Here is a 19939-nt window from a genome sequence, read left to right on the forward strand (position 1 = left end):
TATGCCTCACATTTTATGTAAAAAGTTACCCAAAATGGATCATAGATCTAAATGTAAAACACAAAACTGTAAAGCTTTCAGAAGAAGACATGGAAGAGAATCTTCATGACCTGGAATTAGGCAAAGAGTTCTGAGACCTAACAACAAAAGCATGATAATTTGGACTTAATCAAAATTTAAAACTTTTGCTCCATAGAAGAATCTGTTAAGGAGATGAAAAGACAAGCTACAGACGGGGAGACAATATATGCAAATAATATCCAACACAGGCCTTTATCTAGAACATATAAAGACTCTCAAAACTCCACAATAAGAAAACAACTCAACTTATAAGTGGGTAAAAGACTCGAACAGACACTTCACCAAATAGGATAGTATAAGAAGGGCAAATACGTACACGACAACATCGTTAGCCATTTTAAAAATGCAAATTAAAACTACAAGGATTAAAATGTAGATAATGGGGCTTCCCTGGTGGCGCAGTGGTTGAGAATCTGCCTGCCAATGCAGGGGACACGGGTTTGAGCCCTGGTCTGGGAAGATCCCACATGCCGCAGAGCAACTAGGCCTGTGAGCCACAACTACTGAGCCTGCGCGTCTGGAGCCTGTGCTCCGCAACGAGAGGCCGCGATAGTGAGAGGCCCGCGCACCGTGATGAAGAGTGGCCCCCGCTTGCCGCAACTAGAGAAAGCCCTTGCATAGAAACTAAGACCCAACACAGCCAAAAAAAAAAAATATATATATATATATATATAGATAATGGAAAATTAAATTACATTTGAGGGCAGCTTGAGTATGATATGTAATTTTAAAATAAATACAATCCTTGTTTAATTAAGAAAAAAAAAAACCTACAAGGAGATACCACTCCACACCTATCAGAATGGCTAAAATTAAAATCAGTGACAATATGTGCTGGCAAGGATACAGAGCAACTGGAACCCTCATTCATTGCTGATGGGGATGCATAATGGTACAGCCACTCTGAAAAACAGTAGCAGTTTCTTAAAGTTAAATATACACTTAATCATTTAAGCCAGAAATTTCACTCCTTAGAGAAATGAAAACTTACGTTCAAAAACCTGTACATAAATTTATAATCACCAAAAAGTGAAAACAACCCAAATGTCCTTCAACAGGTGAATGAATAAACTGTTACCTCCAGACAATGGACTACTACTCAGCAATAAAGTACCCCCCAGATCTTCAGAAAATACACCAGCAGTTACACTCTGATAATTCTGCTTATAAGGCAGTATCCCAGAGGCAAAACCCATCCAGCCTAAATCTCCCTTGGCCAAATGTACTGGAAAATCCAGAACGACCTAAGGCTTTCAGATGCATTCCTCAGGTCCCTGGGATTCTATAAAAAGGTAGGGGATGGCCCGTCCTTGCCTCAACTGCAATTCCGTAGTATCTATTCCACACTGGAGTTGCATGGAGAGTTTCTTATAGAACAATTTATATTAGAAAAATCTGAAAACTATCAGAAAGGCTGAAATGGTGGTCATGACGGATCTATACTTGCTGCTGTTCAGAAGGGCCTCCCCAGCAAGGATAGTCACATGCTTGATAATCTACGTGCTGGACCCTCCAACAGCCACCCCAGGGGACACAGTCTGCTTGAGGAGCAGTGTCTTCTCTGCCCAGGCTCAAAGCTGAGTGACAATAACCTGACTCCCTTACTTGGTGTCTGATCCTTCTGGAACTTGTTTTTTTGCATGGTTCTCTCCAGTTTAGCAGAGGCTTTGAGCCTTCATGGTGCCCAGCTGGTTCTTTGCACTCTGAGCTTGTCTCTTCCACGCCTACACAAATGCCTGCCTTCCTCCAATCCTGTATTCTGGTCCTAGCAATCCTGTCTTTCCCTCTGTTGGTGTCCTTCACAGAATAGGAACTGGAGGGAAGTCCACCCCTCAGTGACAATAGTGTGGCTAAGTCCAATGCACATTTTTGAGTTCTGACCTCCCAGCAATATTTGATGCTACTGATCACTCCCTTAATACAAATTCTCCTACTTTCAGGACATCCCATTCTCCTGGTTTTCCATCTCTGACTTCTTTGCAGGTTCATCATCTACAGGTCCAAGTCAGTTTTCCTTAAAGCTCAGCCCTACACTGCCACCTTCTCTTTTCCCTCCACATTTCTACCTAATGTGATCTCATTCACTCCCACAGTTCTAGTTACTACCAATATGCCAGTGCCTTCCACATTTAAATCTCCAGCCCAACCTCTCCTCCAAGCTCCAGGTGTATATACAACTGCTTACCTGACATCTCTACTTGAATGTCTCATAAACACCTCAATCTAACCCAACACATTCAGAGCCCAACATGATTTTCTTCCTCCTGAGCAAATATACTCCTTTACTTTGTTTCCAACCTCCACAAACACCACCACTAGGCATCTAGTTCCAGTCAGAATCTCAGGAGTCATCCCCACTCCCCGTTTCTTCAATCCCCATATCCAATCCATCTACAAGTCCTGTGATTTTACTTCCAAATTTCTCAAGTACGTTCATGTCTTTCCATCATCACCATGTGAACTTGTGCCTCAAACCATTCTCTACATGGAAGCCAAAGGGGGCTCTTAAAAATGCAGATGTGATCATGTCATCCCTTTGCTTAAAATCCTTCAATGGCTTCCCACTGCTCACAGGACAAAAACCAAAATCCCTAAGTGGGGCTGTGAGCCCCCCATCTTGCTCCTGCCTGCTCGTCATCTGTTCCCAACATCCCATTGTTCTTTGCCACACCAGTTTCCTCTTCTAGTTTCTCAAATAAGGCATGTTCTCTCCTGCCATTGGGCCTATGCACCTGCTTTTCCTACAACTGTTTTGCCTATTAACAGCTATTCGTCTTTTAGCACCCTTCCAGACTGTGCAGACTGTCCCCTTTTCATATGTTTTCATAGCAATACATATCTTCTTTTCATAGGAAAGCAGAATGTCAATAATACCTGTGGGATTATTTAATGTCTTGTTCCCTCCCTAGAGTGTAAGCCCCATGGTGGCAGGGATGGGGTCTGTTCTCTGTGGTCCATCGCCTACCACACTGGAGATATTCAGCAGCTACTGAATGTCGGTCGGAGGGTGATTCCCTGGGAGTACACTTGGGGCAGATCAAAGAACTGCTCCTCCCACAGTTTAAAGTGTCCCAAGGCAATGTTGTGATAAAACTGGGTTAAAAATCTAATCTGTGACCCCACTGGAATGAAGAAATTATTTTCACGAAAAAATGTAATATTAAAAAAAAAAGAGTCAATTTACAATAGCATTAAGACTGCAAGGTACCTGAGAAGACATCCAATTTTAAAGACCAACAAAGGATATGTGAAAGCTACGTGAAGAAATTATAAGATTTTATCTAAGGACATAAAAGAAGTCCAAAAAAATGAAGGGATACCATGTTCCAGATAGGAAGACAACACTCTTAAATACATCAACTCTTCCCCCCAATTACTCTATAAATTACATGCTGTTCCGATTAAAGCCAAACATGGTAGTTTTCCACAGAAACTGACAGACTCATCCTAAAATCCAGATTACAGTAAAAGGCCAAGAATATCCAAGAAAATTCTAAAGAAGAAAAAGGAGTATGTGTGTATGCATGTCCTGGGGGCAGGGAAGATGCCTGTCACACCAGACTTCTGATTCTAGCCCATTTATATGGAGGAACTTGTTATATGACAAATCTCATTTCAAATCAGTGGGGAAAGGGTGACCTAATCAATAAATGGTGCTGGAACTATCAAAATGGAAAAAGAAAACCAGAACCCTATCCTACACCATGATCAAACACAAATTTAGGTGGACTAAAGACTATGTGAAAGGGCTTCCCTGGTGGCGCAGTGGTGAAGAATCCGCCTGCCAATGCAGGGGACACGGGTTCGGGCCCTGGTCCGGGAAGATCCCACATGCCGCGGAGCAACTAAACCTGCACTCTAGAGCCCGCAAGCCACGACTACTGAAGCCCGCGTGCCTAGAGCCTGCGCTCTGCAACAAGAGAAGCCACCGCAATGAGAAGCCCGCGCACTGCAATGAAGAGTAGCCCCTGCTCGCCACAACTAGAGAAAGCCCGCGTGCAGCAATGGAGACCAAATGCAGCCAAAAAAAAAAAAAAAAAAGACTGTGAAAAAGTTTTAAAAGAAAATATAGGCTTATCTTTGCAATCTTGGAATAGAAAATGATTTTTCAAAGATTAAAACACACAAAGCATGAGGGAAAGATTGATAGACATGACATTTAGAAACTTTCGGGACTTCCCTGGTGGCACAGTGGTTAACATCCTCCTGCCAATGTGGGGCACACTAGTTCGATCCCTGGTCCGGGAAGAACCCACATGCCATGGAGCAGCTAAGCCTGTGCGCCACAACTACTGAGCCTGTGCTCTAGAGCCCGTGCAGCCTAGAACCCGCACACAGCAATTACTGAAGCCCATGTGCTGCAACTACTGAGTCCACGTGCTGCAACTACTGAAGCCCATGCACCGCAACAAGAGAAGCCACCACAATGAGAAGCCTGCGCACCGCAACGAAGAGTAGACCCTGCTCGCCACAACTAGAGAAAGCCCACGTGCAGCAACGAAGACACAACGAAGACCCAACGCAGCCAAAAATAATAAAATAGAAAATAAACAAACAAAACTTTCATACTAGAAAATACACTATAAAAAGGTTAAGAGACAGACAAGAAGAAGGTATTTCCAAGCCTATAAAAGTGACAAATATTAGTGTGTGGAATATTTAAAGATTCCCTACAAATCAGTAAGAGAAGACAAACGAATAGAAAAAACGGGCTAAGGATATGTAACAAGCAATTCACAAGATTTGTAAAGGCAAATCAAAAACATCTGTTTATGTTCAAGATCACTAGTAAGCAGGAAGGTAGTTAAAATAGTGAGATACCATTTCACACCTATCATAGATGCTAAAATTTTGAAGTCTGTAGATTAGTTAATTTTTAAAGAAAGAAAAAATGTAAACTGTGCAGCACTAGTTGTTTATTCCAGTAACAGAAGGTAGCAGGCCTGCAGGGAGCACTTGGGTCTCGGCTACTCAGTCCAAGTTGTCCAGGAGGCAGCAGCAGCAGAGAGCAGCCCAGCACGCGGCCAGGGCCGCCTGACACCCGGTGTCGTCCGTCTTCCTTTCCCGCTCCATCACGTACACTGGGGGGTAGGGGAGGGGCGGGGGCGGGGAGAGAGAGACCCAATCAGAGGGGACTGAGCAGCGGTGTCCTATGCTGCTCGAGCACTTAGCACAACCTGTGGAGACCTGTTCGAGGTCTCCCTCTCTCCCCAGACTGTCAGCTCCGTGAAGGCGGAGCCACGCTACCTGGTTCCCTGCTCCATCTCCGCTCCAGTGTCTGGCCCACATCAGGTAGTTTCCTGGATGTGTGAATGAAGGTGACATCTGCTCAGCAGCTGTCAGAGCACTGTTTCCTGCCACCTCCCCTTCCCCAAGCTGACTACGAAACCCAACCCAGCACTTTACTTGACTCATCAAAGTGATCCAGTTTGCAGTGAGGCCTGCCCTACAGCCTGATGTGGCAGGGACTGGCTGAAAGCTTTACACATTATCTCATTTAATCCTCACAACAGCTCTGTTACTATCATTTGTAACTCTCAAACTCTGCAGGAGTGTGAATTGGTAGAAACCCCTTTGGGGGAGCGGTGGCAGGGAGGGGCGGTGCATAGAACTTTGACCCAGAAAATCTGTATCTAGGGTTTTTCTACAGAAATAATTGTCCCGTTGTTCAAAAATGTGTGTACATTGTGACTGCTGCTGTATCAAAATAACCCCAAACTAGCAACAACCTTGATGTCTGTCACCTGGAGACTGATTAGGCAAGCTAATGCATACCATAGGATAGAATACTAAATGGCCATTAAAAAGAACAAGGTGGTTCTTCCATGTTGCCAGTGAATTAAGCAAGGGATAAAAGGTATATTGTACATTGTGCACTGTTATTTTTGTACAATTAAAAGGATATATATACACACACATACACACACAGATTTCTGAAAGAATGCAAGAAACAAAGGTCAGAATGTGGGAGGGGTGGGGGCTTTTACTCTGCTCTGCATTTTATATTTTTCTCAAATCCAGGCTTGTCCGGTTCCAAAGCCACACTCAAAGCCACTCCTCCACTGTCACTGCCAGGGTCCTGTAGGCAGGAGGGAGGGCTGTCCAGTTTCAGCAGAGCTCGGACCTCTTCTAGCCTCTGCCACAGTGCTAGCTCCAGGGGCTTTCTTTGGGGGCAGCTGGCAACCACTCATCTGGGCTCCCTGGCGGCACTGGCCTCAGTCCTGGATGCCTTCCCCAATGTCACAGTTACCTACTGACCCCCCTCGGCCCAGCTTCCCTAACCTGTGCTCCCAGTTATGTCGCTCCCTTCACGGCCTGGCCTGGCCCCTGTGACCTTCAGTTTCACCCATCAGATTTGCCTTCAATGCAGTTCTGACTTCCCTCAGGCCTTGCTGACTCAGCCCTGGGCACACACTGGGATTCCTACTGGGCAAACCTGGCAAGCAGCAGCTGTATCAAATCACCACTCCTCCCCGCAAGGAGCTCGGAGACCAGAGGGTCCTCGCGCTGGTACAATTCCTAAGACTGAGCCCCATGAGCCAGAAACACTCCCAAGCCAGGTCCCCAACAGCCCCACTTGCCAGGGTTCCTTCTGCACTCCTTCCCTCTCCAGCGACACGAGCTGGTGGCATTTCCCAAACCAACCCCAGCCTCTTCTCTTCCTCCCCTTTGGGTTTGAGCAGGTAGTCAGAAGCCCACCGGAGCCTGGTCCTGCAGAAAGAGGGCACCAAGGAGCAGGTACAGTGAGTCTAGCCTTTGCAAACCCCTGGGGAGTCCATGGTCCGCCAGGGGCCACCTTCAGGTCCCTCACCACCCCCCACCCCGGCTCCCCTCTCTCCCTCACCTGTGTGAGCGCCAGCATCATGCCCTTCTTTCTCCTCCCACTTCCTCAGCAGAGCCCCATGCCGCTGCCGTCCGCCCTACCAGCCTGTTCCCTCAGCAGCGCTGTCGGCAACTTCAGTGCCTTCGCACCTGACCCTGAGAGCAGCGCCCGCCCCAGCCCTTGGCTTTCTCTTGACCCCAGCAACACAGTCACTGGGCTCATCCTCCACTCCTTCGTCCTGGAAGTATCCCCTCCACATTTCTGCTCTGCCTCTGGGGCCCTCCAGCAGCACCCCAGAGTGCTGGGACGTGGGATAGATGCCTTCTCACCAAGGCACCTGCCTGCTGCTCCCAGACTCAGCCCTCATCACCCTTTTCCTCACCATCATTGGACTGAGGTCTATAGATATCCCTGCACATTCACAGGCAGAGAACACACTATGGTCCCATTTCATAGAAGAGGCAACTGCATGAGGGAAGGCTACGTGGTCCATCCAGAATCAACTAGAAGGTAGCACCGACACGTCAGTTTCTGGCTCCTCACGCGGCACACTCCCACTGTTCTACACCTACCTGCCCATCGAGTCACTCCTTTGCTCAAAGACATCCAGGCTCCTCCTTCCTACAGCGCTTTCTCCGTGGCCACCTAGACTGTTCAGCCACGCTGCACGGATCCCATGGGTCTGTATCCGGCCACGTTCAGCAAACCCGCTACCGAGCTCTACCTATAAGGGCCTCGGGCACCTCACAGCCAAATTCCCTTGCTTTTGCAAGACTCAGAGCGGATCTACCTGCCCCCACGAGGAAGGCTGCTTGTCAGCAGGCACAGTCCAGCCGTGGCTCAGCGAGCGTCATACCGCACTAGAGCACCGGAAGGTCTCCTGAAAGGGAGTGGGGCCAATGCCTCCCCTTCATGAGTCAGGAAACCCAATTCCAGGCGCGTGCACAGTGTGAAGGCTGATACTTGGCTAACTAATAATCCAAAGAAAAGTATTCATTCTGTGGGCTGAAATTCCTCTCGGCTTCAAACACGGAGGCCTGTATTTGGTGGCCGCAGAACTCTGGTCTCTGTGGAAAGCAGGGTGAGGACAGCTTTGCCGTGAGGAGGCAGGAGCCCACTTAGGGCCGTATTCACGGAGCAGAGAGACAACCGCCTTGAACCCCAGTGATGCTGACGGCTGCAGCGGGCAAGGTGTGCACCAGCACATCCCTCCCGCAGGCAGAGACCGCCTAGCACAGACCCAGCCCGCGCCCTGCGCCCTACCCGACAGCACACAAAAAGACAACCCAGTGCAGGGGGCACTGGCTGTGTTCTCAGAAAAGCTCATCCCCATCTCCCCAGCCCTCCCTCCTCCTTGCTAAAGCGGCCCCAGAGGCTCCAACAACTCTTCCCAGGAACCCGAGATTCAGCAGGAGGGGCGGTGGGATGGGTAGGCAGTGGGTTGTCAGCAGAGTCTGGAGATGGGAAGTTCGGAGAGAAGCAGGGAAGAAACCCTTCCCTACCTGATACTGCTGCCCCAATCCAGGTCACAATTCCCAAAGACACACTGCTCCAATCTAGTGGGAGGCACCACAATTAGAATTTAGGAACAGAGATTTTAATAAGCCATACCAAATTGGATTTAAATATAGGCTCATCTAACTCATTGGCCATGTAACCTTGGGCAGGTAACAACCTCTCTTAGCCTCAGCTTCCTGTGCTGTAAAATACGAGTAACGTCAGTAATCTGTCACAGGCTTGCTGGGAAAATGAAGAGATCAGGCATGCAAAACGCTAACAGCACAGTGCCTAGCATGTTGTCAAGCGTTCAATAAATGCTCACTGGTGTTATTACTGTTATTCAAATGAGTGACTCTCAGGCAGACCCCTCCCAGGACTGACTAAAGAGCTGGCCTAAACCGGCAGAGAGAAGGGGTGGGGGGCTCACCCGGACTCAGGGGAGAAGCCTCAGAAATAAACAAGAGGCCAGGAGGCAGAGTCATAGGCTGTTCTGGAAGCAAAGGGCCTGCAAGGTCATCTAGCCCTTCACTGGGCAGAGGCTAACAGGTCCAGCGCAAGGGAGGGGTGTGCCCAAAGCCACTATGAGGGGAGGGGGCAGAGGAAGAGAGTCAGGCCACCTCCAGTAGCGCCACAGCAGGAGGACGGATGACTGCTGGAGGGAGAACTGCCGGCAACTCCGGGCCCTGCTCTCACCCCAACTGCCCGTGCGCGCGCGCGCACGCACGCACGCGCGCGCGCACACACACACACACACACACACACACACACACACACACACACACACAGTCAATTTTCCTTTGGCCTCAACCAACCACATGGTATCAGAGCCCAGGTTCAGGGTCGGGGAGAGATGGTTACGTCTTTGGGAAGTGTGACTCTGGAAACCTCAGGCAGAGCCCAGGACAGGGGACGGGGGAGCTGATATACTGAGCCTGGGACAGAAGAGGGACCCGGTTAGCATGGGAACAAACAGGACAACAGCACAAGGGCTATAACCCAAGGACCAGAGACAGACCTGCATCCTGACTGCCAGGCCCATGCCTAGTGACAACCCACCCACCCGTTAAAGACCTGAAGGCTCTGTGGCACCAACCCCAGCAGGAAAGCCCACCGTGGGTTTCACAGTCCCTCCCAGACCACCTGCTAGTCCTCAGCCTTCCCGTGCAGAATGTGACACGTGAGCGGAGATGCCTGCCTGCCTCCCAGATCCGGCTGTGCACCCTTAACAGCCTCTTCCTTCTCTCCCTGCCAGAGAAATGGCTCACCTGCCCCAGGGCAGAGAAGTGTGCCCTCTCCTCCAGGTCAGCTCCAGAAATAGCTGCCTGATTCGTTAGCTCCCAGGGTTTAGGCCAGAGATCTTGCTCCAGGTTGGGTTACTATGTGAAAGGCTCTTCTTCCACACCTCACACAGATCTTTCAGATCCTCTGAGAAGCATCTAATCCGCTGTCTGGCAAACTCCTCCTTTCATCCTCCAGCATCTAAAACCAAGCCCAATAAGGCGACCATCAGGGGACTAAAACGGCGGCACAGTACTAAGCGTGTACTAATGCCACGTGCCAGAGCAGGAGAAAGCAACAGTCAGCCCCGAGAACAGCAGAAGAGAAAAGCAGCAGAGGCCGCCCTCCTCCTCCTCTGCATCGCTGACAGGACAGGACCCACCACCTGAGGTTCAGCGCGTCTCCTCCAAGAAGCCTTCCTGACCTGGCCCAGCCCATCAAGGATCTTTCTGACTCTCAATTGCTGCTATCACACTATCATTACAATCATTCAAAAACCTTAGTCTTAGAAATACCAAGCAGTCCTTAAGAAGAATGCAGCACCGAGACAGAGATGGGCCCGAGGGAAGTCCTTAGATGAAAAGGGGAGGCTACGTGTACAGTACGTGTGGTACAGGGCCCAGAACAGAGCCTGGGGGTAAAAGCAGGAGCCTTTCCCTTTGTAGGCCGGCAATGCTTTCTTTTTACTTGCGGCATTGGAAAAGATAAGACAACAGGACTGCCTCAGAAATGGCTAGTTTATCCTCAGGGTTTCTAAATGCTGTAACTAGACTATGAGGTCCTCAAGTGCAGGGTGCAGGTCTTCTCCCTGTGCTCCCATCTCTACTTCCTAACCCGTCTGACAAATACAGACGGGCGCTGGCCAAAGGAAGTCTCGTCCAGAGGTAGAGAGACCCATGCATGACAGGACAGGTGAATCCATCGAAAGCCCATCGTCCCCCAGATGTGTCCACCTCACCAACTACCGAGGGCCCTAGGGCTGGTTCTAAGCTGGTGCAGGGAACACCAGTTCTTGCAGCAACTCCAAATGCCAAGGTATTTCAGAAAAGTATTTTACTTTCCTAGGAAAGAAATGATGTATAATTCTAATAACGTTAAATGTTGTGTAAGAACTGGATGAAACGAAAACAGATGACAAGAATCAGCAGACCTGGGGGGTAACACCACACCTGCCCAAAGCTGCTGCGAGTAGAAGACAAGTGACCTCAACATCCTCAGTTGTCAGTGGGCTCAGGGTTTCAGGTCCCAGGACGGAGCCAGGTCTGGGGACGAGACCAAAAGACCAGCCCAACTTGGGTTAGGAGGGGCAAAGTCATCAAGAGCCTGCACCCCCGGGAGCAAGCCGGGTGTAATGAGGTGCACTGCCTAGTGTCAGTGCCCACCACCGAGTGACAAGGGTGCCTCCACAATCACAAGGAAGTGGCCAGCTAAGTGTAGTCAGTGACAGGTAATACATAAAACTGGAATTTTAACATGCTGTGAAAGCCTATCAAATATCAAAATGAAGCCTGATGTTACAAGTGACCAGTGGTGGTTATGTTGGAGTCTAAAATTAGGCGGTGAGTAAAGCTACCTTTTGGCCTGTGAGTCTAGCCCTCAGTGGAAAAGGGTGAGTCATCAGAAACTGACCTTCAAAAGACATCCTGCTCCTGTGCTTTACAACTCGTACCCAAAAGAATTGAAAGCAGGTGCTTGAACAGGTATTTGCACACCCATGTTCACAGCAGCATATTCACAACAGCCAAAAGGTGGAAGCCACCAAGTGGATGAAAGGATAAACAAAACACGGTTTATACATACGATGGAATATTCTTCAGCCTAAGAAAAGAAAGAAATTTTGACATTTGCTACAACATGGGTGTACCTTAAAGACATTTTGCTAAGTGAAGTAAGCCAGTCACACAAGGACAAATACCGTATGACTCCTGTTACATGAGGTACCTAGAGCTGCCAAATTCATAGAGACAGAAAGTAGAAAGGTGGTTGCCAGGGACTGGAGAGTGGATTTATTTTTTAGTGGGTAAGGAGTTCTAGTTTGGGATGATGAACAACGTTGTGGAGATGGATGGTGGTGATGGTTGCACAGCAATGTGAATGGACTTAATGCCACCAAACTGTACACTTAAAAGTGGTTAAGGGCTTCCCCTGGTGGTGCAGTGGTTGAGAATCCGCCTGCCAGTGCAGGGGACACGGGTTCGAGCCCTGGTCTGGGAAGATCCCACATGCCGCGGAGCAACTGGGCCCGTGAGCCACAATTGCTGACCCTGCGTGTCTGGAGCCTGTGCTCCGCAACAAGAGAGGCCGCGATAGTGAGGGTCCCGCGCACCGCGATGAAGAGTGGCCCCCACTCGCCGCAACTAGAGAAAGCCCTCACACAGAAACGAAGACCCAACACAGCCATAAATAAATAAATTAATTAAAAAAAAAAAAAAAGCCAAGAAGTTTACAGTGAAAATATGAAAGATGCCCAGGGGACAGGACATGAAGTAGAAAGACTCAGACAAATTTGAGCTGTATGATAATATATAATAAAAGTTAAAAAAAAAAAAGTGGTTAAAATGATAAACCCTACGTTCTTTCATCCTTCACTTATTCATGAGGATTCCAGGCATATCAACACCCTGCGGGGAAAGAGATATGGGAGCTTTGCAGGAGGCAAAGCTCTATAGGCTGGTGGCTCAGGGACGTTCTGTCCCAGCAGCTGTTTCAGTTCTCCTGGGTTGGTGGTGCGATTGATCCCACCGTCCCCAGGTCCCCCGGGCTGCCCTGGAGGCCAGACAGCTAGACGCCCATCACAGCCATCCAAAAAAGGAGGTCCGCTCTGTCTGCCAGGTGCCCACCTGCCCTCCAGTCCGAAGACCCCTCCAGACCTCTCCAGCCAGACCTCACAGAGGATGTGCTGGAGGAGAGAGAAGCTGCTGTGGCGGTGGGTACTCTGCTCAGGCTCCCTCCCACCCCACATGCTCACTTCTCATTTCCCTGACACAGCCAGCCCTGCAGGGGAGTCCGGGATGAAAGACACGGTCCCTGACTCAGGCAGCTCACAAGACACCTTGGAAAGAAGAGCCAACGACATATCTGAGGAAGTGCATGGTGACATGCCATACTGGGGGGCGGGGGGGACCAATATTCAACAACTAGAATTCAGAATCAGGACAGGGCCTTTCAGAATGAGCTAAGGAGAGAGGAATGTCAATCCTACTACTGCCCTGTCCTTGTTTTCCTTCCTTTATAAGAAAATTTAAAGAAACGCTGGCTAGTGAGCAGCTCACCCAGAAACAGGCAGCATTTTAGGTTGGCCCAGGCTGTGCTACAGCCCTGGCTTCTCCTGACAGAGTCATCATGGCCTGACTCCCCCTGCCCCAAGGAGGGAGCGGTGGTGATGGTGATGAACTGCACGATCTATTATTTCATACCCTGCTAAGCAGCAGGAAAGACGCTTGGAACCAGGGAATCACGGAAACAAAGCAAGGAGAGAAAAGGTAGGAGAAGAACAGAAATAGACTCAGAAGCCTCAAACTCCCACTGTCAGCGGCCCCTGGATATAAGACAACAACTGCTATGATTTTGGATGCTAAACAGAAACCAGGAAAATTATTTTTCTGGTTTCAGGCACTGGGTTACAGAAAAAGGTGGAGAGGCTCCTTTGAGGGGAGCTGGCTCTTTGGAATGGGCCCAGATGGGCAGAGATCACCACGGAGGTGGCTGCTGGGTTCTTACAATTAGTGCCCCGGCACAGACAGGCACAGGCTGCCCTGCCATCGGCAATATGAGCCTGACTCACGTTGAGTGCCGGCCTCAGGAGCCTCATCCAAATAGGTCTTGCTGCATTTTCTAACAAGGCAAACACCACCATATCGCTTTTATTGAACACAAAATGTGTCTTTATCTTAGGTATACAGACCACAACTGGCTTCTGCACGTACCAGGTTCCTGAGTTACTGATTAACAGTCCTAGCAGACACATTTATGTAAAACGCCCGAGGTTGTTTTCTTCCTCCTTGGTCAAGCTTAATTTGGCAGACAGTAAAAATAGCTGTATTTTCACCTGAAGGCACCCCAGTTTAGAGCCCTGGTACACGGTGAGCTCTGAGGGAGGGACGGGACAGGAGAGCCACTCTCAGTGAGCGTGGTGGGCAGGTGATTCAAGCAAGGCACACCTGACTTGTAATGAGTGTGCCCCACCCCACCCTCTGCCCCCTGAAGCACACCGCCCACCACTTCACTGCGCCAAAGGTCATCCTTGTAGACCTGGAAAGACCTGTGGTGGGGGGGGCCTGGGCTCCGCCACGCAGTCCCCAACAGTCCCTGCTGTTCTGTAACACCGCCGCAAGCCACCCAAAAGTCAACCACCAAGGGTCCTGAAAACTACCACCACATCCACTGAGAATGGCCATTTGGCAAACGTGAGGCCAGAGACTTCCCCAGGGGAGAAGGGGAGGCAGGGGCCTGGCCTGCAGGGCTGTGACTAGAGCTCTGTTAGGCAGGCAGGGCTGGAGTTCAGGAAGACAACTTCCTTCCATGGTCAACTCTACTAGTTCCAGCCAGCTTGTCTCTGAAGCTGAATCCAAAAACAAGTCTCCAACAGCAGGACCAACCACCTTTCCAGTGAAACAGGAAGAGACAGGCTAATCCTTGCTATGAAAGGCTGAGGTGGGAAACTAGGTGAGATTAGCCTTGGAGGTGGAAAGGGTACACAGGGAGCCTCCAACATGTCAGGAAGGACGGAAGGCAGCTGATTGCTCCTCATCCACTGAGCAGGGTTCAGCTGCCCAAAGCGGTGGGTTTATTTACAGCCCCGCCAGTTTGGAGAACGAAAGGGCTCTCAGCAAACTCTGAAAGCCCGGCACACTTGGCCTAGGGCTCACTCCTGCCTCCCTGCTGCCATCCTCAGTCAGGAGCGCCCCTGAGATCACAGCGCAAACAGACCCCAGCCTCCTAGCAGCTCGCCAAGGAACACCGTGGAGATGAGGAGAGGTGGCTGTAGGGTCGTATCCCCCGGGGTCCACTCTCAGTGCCGCTTTGAAGGGTCACAACCTCTCCTAGCTTCAGTTTCCTCACTTGTAAGATGGGGATAATAATAGCACCTCTTCTGTCATTGGGTTTTTGGGGACTTAATGAGTTAAGCCACATAGGCCAGTGCCCGGTATACAGCAGGCTCTTGGTTTTTGTTAGCTGCTGTTGTTACTCCCAAGACAGAGACCTGAAGGACAGAAGGCAGGACTCCCTAACTGCTGAGACACCTGGAAGCAACATGGGCATTATGTAAGGCTGCTAGCAGAGTCTATAGACAGTTTTTCCTTCTACACAATGAACTGAGGTCTTTTTGAAGAACCAACAAGTGACAGGGAAATAGGGTAAAAGAAGTGTCTGTTTCCCTTAGGTACTGCCGGGCCACCTCCTGTGGATGCCAGGCTGCTGGGCGATGACCCAGGAGGGCCAGGGGCACTGCCTCCTAATGAGGCACAACCTCACAGCCATCCCAGTGACCCACCCCGCCACGACAGCAGCTGGAGCTGGCGACCACCAAGAATCCTTCTGCCAACCCCTCACCCTCCCTACCCTTCTCCCAGGCCTGCACAGGGGAAAGGTCTTGCTCAGGAATTCCTTTTGCTCTCCAAGACGAATTCTGGTGACCCTTAGCTCCTGATTCTACCTGGATAAAAATGCTGAACACGCCAGCGTCACTCACCACGCCATGCCCCTAGTCTGGTACAGGGCACTTGGTAGGCCTGGCATATAAGGGACATGGAATGAATGAGTGAACGAATGAATGAGTGAATGAACGATTTGTCTTGCACCTTTTACCTCAGTTGGAAAAGCTGTTTCCAGCCTACCTTGTGAGCAAGCTGCAGATACAGGCTTAGCTGGCTATTCTCTGAAGCAATGGCAAAGCACTATTAAGAAAAAATAAGAAGACCCTGTCAGTCTTAAGTTCTTAAGGAAGGGTGTCACTCCCACTTCTGTCAGTTTAAGTCCTTCAAGAGATCTTGGCTCATCCAGAACTTTCCTGAAATGGTTGAGGGCAGTCCCTGGTATCAGGGCCATCACTCTATCCCAGAAGGAATCCATGTGACTAGGAGATCATCTTGGGAAAGAGTGAAGCAAGCAAAAGCTCAGGGGCCTGAGCCTGGCTGGGCCAGGGAGAGTCGGCCCCGCAGCCCCAGAAGATACTTTCTCCAGAGGGCCCTCCTGAGAGCCTTTCCTTCAGATCTGTAGGCCTAGGGTACTGTGCCCGCAGCCTTGAGGAACTCATGGTTACCCATGGCTGCCCAAGGGTACTTGGACAGGGCTTTTTTGGGGGGAGGGGGCGGGGCCGGAGAATATTGATCCTTTATGAACTACCCATGATACACCTATTCTCAGAAGCAAAAGTCCATTTTTACCCATTAAGAACAACTCGAAAAGAATCTTGCACGCTCCAAAATCCTCCAGGCCGACAAGGTATCCCAGGCTACCAAATGGACTCATTTCAGGGTTAAATGGAAAAGTTCAGAGGGAACCAAGACACTACCAAAAAGTAAGGCTAATGGAAATGTTTTTTTTCCCCTAAGGAAAATGCAATTGAAAAGCACTGAAATCTTTCCTAGGCTATTCTCAATTTATGGTCTTTAAGCCGGTTGTGTTCCTGGGAAAAGGTTCTGATGCCTGGGACACCAAGAACAAAGCTCTCCACATCACCGCACACACCCAGGTGCAAGCTCTAGGGGAAACGTGTGTGTGTGTGCATGCACTCGCACGTGTGTGGGGCGGCGGTGGGGATGCCCTTCTCCAGCTTCAGAAAGCCTCTAAGGTCTAGGAGGCTGAGGATGCGTAAGGGCACCCTAGGGAGTGAGCCACCTTTTCCAACCAGGATCCTAGCTTGGACACGCAGCATGCCACTGATATAATGAGAAAAAAGCCACTGAGGCCAGCAGGGGAACAAGGAGGGAAGCAGTACTGGCCTCTCAAAACTAAGAGTTACAGCCCTGACGGCACACAGCAGCAAGCTTCCTGGCTGCGAGCTGATAAGGCTTTCCAGAAGAGTGGGTAGGAAAGTCGGTATTTCCTGGAGGAGGAAGCCACTCCCTCAGGGAGCCAAGGCAAGTGTCCAACAGCAGAAGGGCAGGGCAGGCTACAAATACTGTCATGGTCCACTCACTGGCCGGTCCCAGTGGGTCTCTCAGCCCCTGCCAGAGCAGCTCTCAGGGCAGAAGCTGGGTCCTCTTCATCCCTGTAGCCCCCAAGGTCCAGCCGCTGCGGATGCAGGTTCACTGGGCCCGGGGGCTGAGCTTGCTACACCTGGCATAGTCCACTTCGGTAAAATACATTTCCCTCAAGCTGTCTGTGGCTCGGCTTCCTCACCTGAAAAACGGAGACATAACACCACCGACCTCTTGGGATTGTTATAAAGATTAGATGATTTAACGCCTTGAAAAGCAGCACAGTGCCAGGCACAAAGTAAACAGATAATACATTATAAGTATTATTGCTGCTGTAAAAAAAAAATAAATGGCTAGAAGAAAAGCACTGTGTATTGTAGAGCGGGGGGGGGGGAGGGGGCGGGGGGGGCTGCTAGGGGCGCCCAGCATGAAGTCAGCCGCGTGAGACTGACATCTGCAATGGAGACTTCACCGGAAACCACTGATTGCCACTCGCAAGACTCACATTCTACAGGACCAAGATGCAGCTGAGGGTACACAGATTGATGAATTTAAGATGAAGAAAAAAACCCCAAACACCCAACAACACTTTTATGTAGCATTTATATTAGCTGCAAATATATCTCCTGGACAGAGATGAACATACTAGTCAAATTTCAAAAAGGGCTGCATCATAAAAAACTAAACACAGACCAAAAGATTTATACAAAAATGTTAACTACTGTCTCTGGATAGCAAAAGAATGGGTATTATTTACTTTCTATAAAGAAGAGATATTCCTGTAATTTAAAAAGTAACTCCTGTAATTTAGAATGAAGCCATGTTTTTCTGTGTGAGAACCCGGTTGTACCCCAGGACTAGTGGCCTGGGGTACAGCAGAGCTGCACTAAATCAGGGTTTGGAGAAAGCCACTCTTCTGGCCCCTGACCATGCTGGGCGTGGTCCCCACACTAGTGTCAGTGAACGCTGGGCTAAGCCCTCATCTACAGACACCAGCCCTCGCCATCTTCATTGTCAGCATTTTAGTTATGATCGTCCTGTGTTGCGTCCCGCTTTTTGGAGCGTCTCAGCTCTGGGGAGCCACAATGTAAGCGGAATATAGATTTTTCCCCTGCGGCTAACCACACTGACCACGGGGAAGTGGGTGCCATGGGAGCTGGGCCACAACGGCTGGGGTTGCAGGCAGAGCCACACGGACTGTGCTCGGGCCCCGGGCCGGCCTCTCAGCACAGCTAATGCCTCACTGCTATTTGGAAGGAAGCATCCTAGGGAAAGGCCCCCGCAACCCTAGGTGACCTCACACTCACAGGGCAGTCCCAACACCACGGTCCTGGCTCCAATCCTAGAGACGACCTGATCTATCCCACCTGCACCTTCCAGTTTCCCTGGATTCCTTTTACCCAAAGCAGCCTTCCTTTCCTTGCCCACCAAACCAATTTCCTCGTTGTTTACATCAACCTAACTTTAAAAAGCTTATGCGAGATGTGAATGAAAGGCATTATGTCAAGTTTCAAGACTGGGTAAATGCAGTACTAGAGCAGAAAACCTGGGCTGCACCTGGGGGCGAGTGGTCTGGGAGCAGGGTAGGACTTCAAACACCCCTGTTTCCTGGGCCAGCCCGGTCCAGCCCGGTCCAGCCAACTGAGCACACTTCCTTGGCCAGCTGAGTAAACTGGATCTGCAAAGAGCAGCTGCCCTTTCATACTGCATTACCCCTGAGCGCTGGGCAGGCCAAAGCTTTTGAAAAGGCAAAAGAGAGTGTTTTACATGAAGCGTTTGACCAAAACAGGTTGTGTCTCTATATCCAAGAAGATGGAAAAACCCAAGGCCATCTTTAGGAGCCTATGGTCCCCCAGTGTCCTCGTGACCAGACTGTCTTCATGTGACGCCAGTTCCCAGACCTAGTGCAGTCACAGGGCGGGGGCCGGGGGACAGGCGAACGGGACTTCATCTAAGCGCGGGCCTAGCTAAGCAGATCTGTCAAGTTAAAGCCTGAGGTCACAAATACGGGGAATGAGAATCAAAACTGGTGCCAAGAGCCCAGTTCACTCACTAAAGGCCAATCGAATCTGCTTTTGTGAAAAGAAAGGAAAAGAGTTGCAACTGAGTGTCCCAGAGAGCACACGTCATACTCAGAGAGCCCACCTCGTCACCGCTGTTAACAATGCACATTATTATTAATATTATATATATAATATATTATATATAAATATTATTAATATTTTGAAGTATTTCAAGGGTATTTCCTAATGGAATGCAAATGAGCATGAAAGTTAAGAATACAATTTGAACCAGACAGACCTGGCTTCAATTCATGGCTCAGCGAGTTACTCTTTGACTTTAGGCCAGTTAGTTCACCTCTCTGAACCTGTGTCCTCATCTCTGAAACAGGAAACCACCAAGACCACTGTATGGATTAAAAAAGATCACGTACACAAAGCACCTGAACAAGATCTAATTAGAAACAGTAACATTTATTTAGTGCTTGGCACTAAATTACACAAGGCATTTCACAATTGTTGAACGAGTGAGTGGTGAGATTCCAAGGAAGAAAGGAAGACAAAGTTAAAAAAAAAAACAAAAACAAAAACTTCTACTCATTCATGGGAGGCCCCATGACACATGGAAGCATGTCAGGCTCTGGGTCAGACACCTGGGGAACCATGGGCAAGACATTACAGCCTCTCTAAGACTCAGGTTCCACATGTGTAAGATCTGGGATAACACCACTTACCTGGAAGGACTATTGCAAGAATTGAAGCCATGTCCATAAAGCTCTCAGCCCAGAGCTGGGCACCTCACTAGGTGCTCAATAAATGGTAGTCACTGAGGAGCACAGGCTTTGGCGTTAGATTGGTGGGTTTGAATCTCAGCTCTACCACTTCCTAGCTGTGAGACCATGAACAAGTTTCACGCTTTCTCTGCTTCAGTTCCTTCATCTATACGACGGGGATGAGAAAAGATCTACCTCAGAGGGTTGTTCTCAGGACTAAATGAGTTAACACATAAAAATGCCTGACACACCATAACCACTTGATAATTATTAGCTCTTTTATTTAACTATTATTTATTAACTATTTGACAATTAATAATTAATATTAAATGTTCAAAAACT

At 49.3% G+C, this 19939-nt stretch overlaps 1 protein-coding gene across 5 annotated transcripts in view; it reads right to left on the minus strand.

Moving 5' to 3' along the window:
- Positions 1–19939, minus strand: part of CYSTM1 (cysteine rich transmembrane module containing 1) — a 108000-nt gene that overhangs the window by 10228 nt on the left and 77833 nt on the right. For 2 of the 5 annotated variants that reach the window (XM_082454330.1, XM_082454331.1), the window contains exon 3: positions 4978–5162. The exons of the other annotated variants lie outside the window; for them this stretch is intronic. In XM_082454330.1, coding sequence (XP_082310456.1) covers positions 5053–5162 — 110 coding nt within the window. In that variant the 3' untranslated portion in view covers positions 4978–5052. Of the gene's footprint in view, positions 1–4977; positions 5163–19939 lie in introns of those variants that run through there. 5 annotated transcript variants of the gene reach the window in all.

The sequence above is a fragment of the Balaenoptera physalus genome (genome assembly GCF_965194825.1).
Source record: "Balaenoptera physalus genome assembly, chromosome: 3".
Lineage (NCBI taxonomy): Eukaryota > Metazoa > Chordata > Mammalia > Artiodactyla > Balaenopteridae > Balaenoptera > Balaenoptera physalus.